The sequence below is a fragment of the Limulus polyphemus genome, unplaced genomic scaffold (assembly GCF_000517525.1).
Source record: "Limulus polyphemus unplaced genomic scaffold, Limulus_polyphemus-2.1.2 Scaffold674, whole genome shotgun sequence".
Taxonomy (NCBI): Eukaryota; Metazoa; Arthropoda; class Merostomata; order Xiphosura; family Limulidae; genus Limulus; species Limulus polyphemus.
Genome location: NW_013666284.1, coordinates 403,113 through 412,688, shown reverse-complemented (window position 1 = coordinate 412,688; position 9,576 = coordinate 403,113). Strand labels below are relative to the sequence as shown.

General features: G+C 33.8%; 1 protein-coding gene across 1 annotated transcript in view; it reads left to right on the top strand.

The window, feature by feature from the left end:
* LOC111085871 (phosrestin-2-like) overlaps window positions 1-9,576 on the top strand; it is a 30,828-nt gene that overhangs the window by 5,846 nt on the left and 15,406 nt on the right. The window contains exons 3-4 of the mRNA XM_022386445.1: window positions 3,496-3,770; window positions 8,779-8,906. Coding sequence (XP_022242153.1) covers window positions 3,496-3,770; window positions 8,779-8,906 — 403 coding nt within the window. The remainder of the gene's footprint in view (window positions 1-3,495; window positions 3,771-8,778; window positions 8,907-9,576) is intronic.

The window sequence follows — 9,576 nt, the reverse complement described above, 5'->3', positions numbered from 1 at the left end:
GTACAAATCAAGACTGTTTCTCTTTAACGTGGAGTTTCTTTCGGAGTTTAGCAATTTTCTGTTATCTGTTGTGGTTTTGCTGTTTTTTATTCCTTACATTCTCCCAAAAAACCTCTGTCAACACTATCAACACTACTGGTAACAGTGCATGCACGAAAATTATATTGAAGCTCATCGAAAATAGTTCGATCAGATTTAGATCTAGTTACTAGAAAAACTAAACGAAAATCCTGTTACTTTCTTCAGAAATGGCACTTCTTTTCTCTCCACCTTAATAAGCTCAGACGTTAAACTAAGAAACTAGTCAATCCCCAAGGGAAGAAGTGGTGCAATGCTGAAAACAGCAGTTTCATTCCTTGCTTCTCAAATGGGTTTTCGTTTTCCAACTTAAGCTTTCAGTCCAACAAAATAAACATCATATGAAATGCAAAATCTCAAGTTGTCTATTGTTCTGTTTGTTAAATCTATAATAATAAATACAGACACAATGTCCACAAACACCCAATCTCTACATATATCTGCTAGACTTGTGTTCTTGATATAGAATATTTTCAAAATATTTTTAGACTAATAGTATATCAATAGCTCCTTTTCTTGTCGCATTCCTGCCTTCTATCTAAAAGACTTAAGTTCGAACTCTGGCTCCATCATTTCAAAAACACTCTTTCTCAAGACTCCTGTAAAATCAAATAGTGAGGCATTAGTAAATTACTAATTAGTTAGATATTTAGTATTTATGAAAGTGATTGTATTTAGCTTACTAACCGTAACAACGATTGGTTAAGCCACAACATTAGAGTAACCTTTGACTTAAACTAATTGGCCAAGTTTTCTTTGATTCTTGTCTTCTGATATGCAAGACTTATATCATACCCAATAATATACATTACTCATATCTATAAATTCTAAATAAAATAAATATTACTTTAAGTGCAGTTATAAATATTTTACTTTTAAGCTGTAGCTTCAATACTGAAAAATATTTCATCCCTTTAGTTTTATACAAAAAAAAGATAAGCTACGTTTTCAGTACATGTGAAACTTAAGTCTGAAATTGTTAACTATACTGATTAATGATATCAGAATATGAATTTATACAGGGATATTTATTTTTTGTTGACAAAAGCTAATGACATGATTTAATCTGAGAAGTTTCAAATCCGACTAGTTGACATCATTCATAGTAAGTATGTATAAATGAAGCGAATTTCGTAATTTAATAAAGGCGCTTATGAGCCAGTATTTAGCTTTTAAAAACACCACAAGAACTTCGAATAAATCAGAAGATCCTAATCTTTCCTGTTTGACTTTTTAAACGACTAATTAATTTGTATTTTAAAACACGAACGCATATAATAGTGACTTTAATAATTAAAGTTTTTAAATTCTAGTAAATATTTTAGAGATCTAGCCATCAATCTCAGATTGAAACAAAAGCAAAACGTCTTGTATCTCATAATCATGTATATATATATATATTTAAAGAAATTCGACTTTTGAAGATGAACCACCTTAAAAACTAAAATAAAATACAATTATAGTTTTCCACACATAGAGAGAGAGATAATTGAGGACATTATATTGAAAGGAATTTGGATATGTAAATCAGGAAATCACGTTGCAACCGTAGCCGATATATAGTTGCAATGAAAGGGAATACATAAGAACTACATTTTGACATTGTTTGTCGTCCCATAACTATTGTGATGCCACTGAAAATTGGTCGCTTTTGTTATGGTATCCAACAGCTCTTTCCGATGCAAAATATCCATACACTCAAATCATAAGGATATCTTCAGATCGAGTATTTAGAATTTCCAAGACAAGGATATTCCTTGTACTTAATGGCATTGAGAAACCGTGGAATATGGATAAGTGTGGGGCAATAGGATCACCAAAAGGATGCCTGCAGCAAGTCGAACCCCAGCCGTGGTAATCAAGGTGCAACATCTTATAACAGGTGAAAATCCACAATTACAAAAGACGTCTACGTGCCCCAGGCAACAGTATGCAGCATAATCAAGAATGCTCTCTGTCTGGAAAAGCGATACATGTCACGTGTACACAAATTGCTTCAACAAAAACGTTCAACTGTTGCATTCATCAAGCACCTGGAGAATGAAACAAGTATTTACCGCTCAAGTCGCCGGACTTATCGCTTTTAGATTTCTGTTCGATTGGACTGTTGAAACAAGTACTGGGATTATCCTCGCGCGCTAGATAAAATACGTTAATTAAAAGGAACAGTGATTGGGTATGACAGTCTACTGGCGGAGCCTTTTGCAATACAAACTATTCTGAAGATGCACGTTCGTCACAGAGGTATACACACAGTCTATGTATTTTCAATAATTACGGGCATATTTAGGACAAAAAAGGAAACACTATTTATATTCATAACTGGTAAAATATTAATTCTACAATTGTATTTCGTTTTGAAATCCATCAGTCATATCATTGGAGGGACTTATTTTGCACACATTGTACATACTTTCAAGATAGCCAGACTTATATTAAGTGAGATGTTCTTAAATCGCATGTTACTTAATGTTTTTTGATTAAAAAACAAACTAAAATAGAAAATAAAATGTTATTTAAATAGTCGAGTCCAGTGAACATGAATAATTGTATTCTTATGTATATTTAATGTTTATATTGCCACTGGCATAATATAAACATTCAACCTTCGTAAACCTTTCACCGTGCATCGCATGTTTACATCTGCTAGTTGTTTTAAAACGTACTCAACCCCTTTATTTCATGATAAATGTTTGTAAAATAAGAAGTTCAAATCGATATAGAAACTTGCATACAAGTCTCGCAGTTATGGTGAGACGTATTTTATGTAAAAACTAAAAAAGTTGCCAACTGCGCATGTTATTACGGCATGCTGACCATATGACTCCCGTCTTGTAGTGCGAAATAGAATATCAATAATTCGCATTCTGTATTCTCATACCTATTAAAATATGTGTATAAACATACTACTACTATTTTAACAAATATTTATAAACTTACAACTTAAGGTTTGATGTTTTGTCATAAATACTTCTTTTGTTTATTTTCTTACAGGTGTAAAGTTATTGAACAACTTTACTAATACTATGACTCACATAGCATTGAAAAAAGTTGCTATTCAGTAATATTTGAAATGCTTATGAAAGGCACTAATGCCCTCCAATGGTACAACGGTATGTCTGCGGACTTACAACTCAAAACACCGGGTTCCGAGGTGTAGCTTTGTGCTTACTTACAAACAAACAAAAGGCACTACTAAATATTATTACTTCAAAATAATACATAAACACGCCACAAATGCTACTAAGGCCTTTAACTGGAATTAGCAAACAAATTAAAAAAATACTACTGTAAAAAACAGAGAACTTACTTCATCCAAATCTATTACGCTGCATGGACATTTCAAATTCTTTTTCTCGTAGTTTAACGCTCTTCAGAAAGTGTATATTCAACAGACATTTCCTTTTCTTTTTACAGAAGGCATTGTTCTCATAGATCCAACATCTGTGGAAAACAAAAATGTTTATGTGGGAATAATTGCGATAGTTCGTTATGGTCGTGAAGAAGATGAAATACTTGGGATGAGTTTTTCTCGAGAACTATATCTATCTCACAAGCAGATTTATCCACGTGTGGATGCACCTACTGAAACCCCTAACGACAATACCGAACAACAGAAATTAAGTGACGGATGGCTTTATGAACAAATTCTTCAAAAATTGGGAACAAACGCATTACCTTTCCGTCTTGTTGTGAGTATAAGTTTTGTTAATGAAATTTCACGATCAGGATATGAAAAAATTAGTTTAAAACTTTGTTGAGAGAAAAAAGCGTTATTTTTTAAGTATTTTAAACATTTAAACTATGGCTAATTATTTGAGAAATTTCCAAACATTCTTAGAAAAAGAAAATATTCTAAACTGTGGAACGTCATGTGATAAACTGTCTAGGAGCAGACGTCAATATATATAACCCTTCTATTAAATTAACGAAGTTTAATATTTAGATACTTAGTGATGCAAAACCATAGTCCATCAAACTCTCAATTTGTATAGTATAACAAGAATTTCATTGGACTTTATTCTTCTACACCATTCATTTTTCACCTTGTCCCTTAACCCTCGGGGTCATTGGGGCACCAATGAAGACTCTGCAACCAGCTCTCCACAAATTTATCGTTTTTCCACCGCCCTCTATGAGTTGAAGAACTCCAGGCCTGTCCACTCTTTGATGTTATCTTCTCACTTCTTCTTCTGTGTACCTCTTCTTCTTTTCCCTCTCACGGTGCCTTGCAAGGTGGTCTTTGCCATGCCAGGTGACCGTGAGACGTGACCATACCACTTCAGTTTGCGTTTTTTGACAATGGTCAAGATATCTTTGTATTATCTTATAGCTTCTTGCAGACCTCTTCGTTGGTAACACGGTCTTTATATGAGATGCACAAGATCTTTCTGCAGCAATTCATTTCCATGGCCTATATTTTTCTTTCTAGATCTGCTGTTAGATGGTAGGAGCACCAACAGTTTAGTTATCACCTCCGTCCTGCTGTGAGGCGGAAGGTGTGGTCATTCGTAACCCGGGCTGCGATCGATCCGGTATGGTTGTGTGTTGGTTGTCAACCTGTGGTGTGTTTTAGGCGCTTGCAGCCTAGTGGCGCCCATCTCCTCTCCAGGTTGGTTGACCACAGCCGAAATCCACCATACAGTGTGGCACGCTCTGGTCCCGAGCATGCGGCCGTTGAGCTCATCCAGGAGCCCTTTCGCCCTGGCCGTTGACTTCATCGAGGAAGACATCCGCTCATCACATCATTTCACCCATCGACACCACTCCTAGTTCAAAATACGTGTTATTGGGAATACAACGTTGACTGATAATGCAATGTTTTGCTATATATAGAGCTTTATTACCTGCTATCAGAACACGTGTCTTGAAATAGTGTATTTAGTGTATAGAAAAAAATATTTTTTATTACCTTACCAGATATGAATGTTAATACTTCTAACAAGCTTTCTAGTAACAGCAATAGAGTTTATCATATAGCAAAAAAAAATTCATTCACTCTTATAAAATAAAAATTGAATAAATTCCTTCCTGTCCTTATGAAGCGGAGTTAATAGTGCTGTTCGATCATGTTAAGACTTTTTTTCATTAAAACCCAGACAGGCAAACTCTAATGGTATTTTAGTATTATTTTTCATAGTAAAATAATAACATACTTTTAATTTCTTCTATATTGAGTTGTCCCTATACACAGTATCCTTAGTCTACCCATTTTCATCGAAAGAATGAGTAGTTTCTTCAAAAAGTTTAAATCAAACCAAGAAAATTGATATGTGTTTCAGAAACATAAATTGGAATGAAAGAAAACTATTTAATGATTTTGTGTCCAAGAGACAAGATGTAATTTTATAGTTAAAATGAGATGTGGCTAATTATGTGTGTATTGGTTTTGTAATTTACTAAACAAAGAAAGAAAACTGTTTCCAAAACGATTATTTGACTAATAGCTAAACGAATCACAATAGAAGTAAAACATTAACATCGATTACAATTATAATTACTTGTTTTTGTAGAGTATTTAAAGTTAGTTGTGTAGTCATTAATGTTTATTAAAAGAGAGCACTTCATATGTCAGCCTTCACACTTTCTTGCAGGCATTCAAGTAATTTGATATAGAAATAGGATTTTCTTATCTCTATCCACTACATCGCCTGAAGAAGAAAGAAAGGTTTTGACAAATCCTTCCTGCATTTCCTCTTTATTGTGAAAGAGATAAACCATAAGACAGAAGTACTGTCATAGTTGATAGTTATGATGTCCAAAAAAAATAGTTACTAAAAGCAATTACCATCGCGCAAAGACAATAATGTATGTAGTATTTTCTAATAAGTTCACCTAAACGTGGTTCATTGTGCTACACTATACATTGCACAGATTGTTGTTGTTGTTGTTAAGTACAAAGCTATAGAAAGTGCTATCTGTGCTCTGCCTACCACGGGTATCGAAACCCAGTTTCCAGCACTATAAGTCCGCAGACATACCGCTGAGCCACTTGCGGGGGGGGGGCCAACACTGCACATCCTGAGGTATCTGAACACCAATGAAACGTGTAATAAAATCCCCCCAACATGCTCTGAAAAGCTAGAACTGAGCTTTGGGATGATTTTAAGAATTTGAGAAAAAAAATTATAGCTTGCTGGAAGTGGAATAAAAACAATATATATAATGTTGTCATAATTGTTGACTTCTAAGAAACAATATTTCTTATTACCGAAGAAACACAATTAATGTTGCACCCGACCCTGCAAATATTAGCTGCTTGTCATTAAAAAAAAATATTTAATCCGCTACTGATATTACGGATGGGTACCTTTTCTACCGTACGGGCTAAGTATCTGTTACTAGTAGCAGTAACAGCAGATAGAAAGAGAGGCGAGATTTGCCATTCCATTTACGTTATGTGATGATACTGTACAATTGTCATGATATACATATATCAAAAAACAATAGCAAAGCAACACAACTACCTATCTTATCACAGAACCCCGGATGTAAAGCCATAAACTTACCTCTGACCCAACGGGGGGACGTTCAATATATTAACCATATTGTTGATGTGAACGTACTTTATTGTCATTATGAGAAAAACCAGATATAACAAATAACTTAGTATTCCGAGAATTGTTTAATCATCAAGAATTTATGGAATACTAAGTTTATTTATTATATCTGCTATTGTGCGGCTATATAACGTGAAGAACTGAATAGTGGCCAATGACACTTTTTCTTCACTTCACCTATCCAGTGCACAAGTTTTTCTTATAATGAAAATAAAGCACATTCATATCAACAATATGGTTGATACTTTTCACTGTGATATAGGTCCAGTTTATCTCTTTTTGTTAACTTGTGTTTAGGGCTACTGATGAAAAGTGGAATTCTCCGAAACTAGTATAGCCCAATAACGCATGTTGATCAAAGTTATGATTGAACTAGACCTCCCTCTAACTTAGTCTTCGAGATTAAAATAAAATTTGGAATACTAAGTTTATTTATTATGATGTTTAATATATCTAGTAGCAGTCTGTTAAACTATCGATAAATTTCTCGAGCTTCTTGTTATCTATATGCAAGTAGTTGAAAGAAATAAAAAGCCCATCGTTGATTTTTTTAATACATTTCCTCTGAATCTTACCAAAACTGGGAAGGCTCACTAAACGAGATTTCATCAAGTCACACAGCATAAATGCAGAGGCTCACATGATATTCCTCGCGCTTTTCTGACGCGAACCCTTGTTAGAGGCTGCTGTCATTAACAAACAGACCGTACAGGCTGAAAGGTTCTTGCTGTTTCTGTTATCAGGAGACTAACAAATTTCTACTAGTACCAGTTAAGACCAACAAAATAACGTATTTGCTAATATCTCGATGTTATATTCATGCATGGTTTAAGGATTTCGTTCTCATTTGATTATTAGCGTCTTTAGTATTTTCATGTGCACAATACTATGTGAATATAGAAATAATGATAACAACATATATTTCATACGGTTCTACCTAATCCATTAATGTTGCTTAGAGTATTTTTAAATTGCATATTTTTTATGATACGAAAATTCGAAGATTGAAGTAAATCACGGCAGATTTGTGTATGTGAAACTGAATTAATGTTAGAGGTATATCGGATATGTTCGCTAGATAACAGAAAATTCACTCAAGATATCGATCTCAGAGTAATGCTAAACCTGATACTACCTCTATTGAAGTAAAATTAAGTAACGAGACTGGGCAAAAATTTTGATGCAAATACACCATCTATATTAAAACACTAAACACAAACACAGTGTATGTGAGTATTTGATTGAATAAACACGGGGATTGTTGTTCTGACTGGATAACTTCAATGATTAACTCTTTCTCCCGTCCTGATTACAAATTCAAATGAATAAATGTAATGAATGTTCCCTGGAACATAAGAAACGTCGCACTTACCCAAGGCGACCAGTGCTTCATGTAACTGATCATTTTCATTACAACATAGTGCCGTAACCTCTGAACAACCGTTGAAGGACACTGCTGTCGACATCCTTTCACAACGTTTGTATTGAGCAATATCCTTCCCTGGCAGTAACAAGTATAATCCACTTCGAAAACAACAAAGGAACGAAGGTAACTTAACGGCTTTCTCGACCATGTGTTACGTGAAACCTGCACATAAACAGGACAAATAATAAATTCAGAGTAACTATTATAGTGTTAAAAGAACACAGAAACACGTGGTCTAATCAAATACTCCATCTACGTCAAAGTTAAAGAGAAATTGGAAAAGTTACACTTCCTGCAGTAATCTTTCATAGAAAGTCTGGGTCTGAAAGCCTAGAAGGGATTTTGTCAAATATGATGTAAAGATTATTAACCATTGTTGTTTTACTGCTTGCTAATGGGTTTCTACAGTAGTTTAGCTTATTTAACAATGCAGAAAAAAAAAGATATTTTATCCTTTTGCGGTATTGGCAATGATTCCAATTCCCAACAGTAACATCATAAAGAGACTAGGGTTACAAGGCAATCATTTATTCAGTTTTAATATTTTAAGCTTAAGTCTCAAAACAAGGGAAATGATATAATTTATTGTTTATTTTTTTTAGAAAGAAGATTTAATTAAGACATTGTAAACGGATTTGTTCATAACGATAAATGCTGATATCTGATTAGAACGATAGGCGATAAAGAATATATTTTCCTAATTTTTCATCATAGCTACCATGTACTACACCTATATCTGTAATCATGCTGCCGCAAGGAGCAGACACTACAGATACGTGTGGCGTCCGATATTATGTTCGTTGTTACGTCGCTTCTAATCCAACGGAAAAGCCATCTAGCCGGTGAGATTTCTCTTTGTAATTTACTTCATTAGAAATTAAGAATGTTATAGACTTCAGGCCAATTCTTAGATATGTTCTTGTAGTTTGTTTAAGTAAAAAGACATTTAGGTTCTCAAAGCTAGTCATTCAGTGTGGCAGTAATTTTATCCGCACATTTTACTCGGAATGTATTGGTTTACATAAAAACCAGAAACGCCAGCAATATACGTCAGATCGTTTGTCTCTTGTTACATACCATCTGGATCTGTTAGAAAGATTCAGTCTGAAACATTTGTTTATGACATTTAGTGTATCAACTTATTAGTGTTACATTAGCATTCAAAACAGAAACAACGCTTATCTGTTTTGTCCCATTTGAGCCTGCTAAAAAGCATCCATTGATCCATTCAGTAAAAGGTATATATCTATATATATAAAAGAGGAAGTTTGTTAATTTTTTTATTTGTTCGCTATAGCAAACCAAACGGTTGAACTTACAAATTTTAAAATAACTTCATAATAACCAGTTTTTTTACAAGATATTTAATGGTTCTGTTTATTTTGTATTTGATGTAGTATTTAATGACGAAATTGACAATTAATGATTATTGCACCATTTTTTGTTATAATTTGTTTTGTAATAAACATACAAACATAAGCACGTTTTACACATAGAAAGCGTTATGGCGGG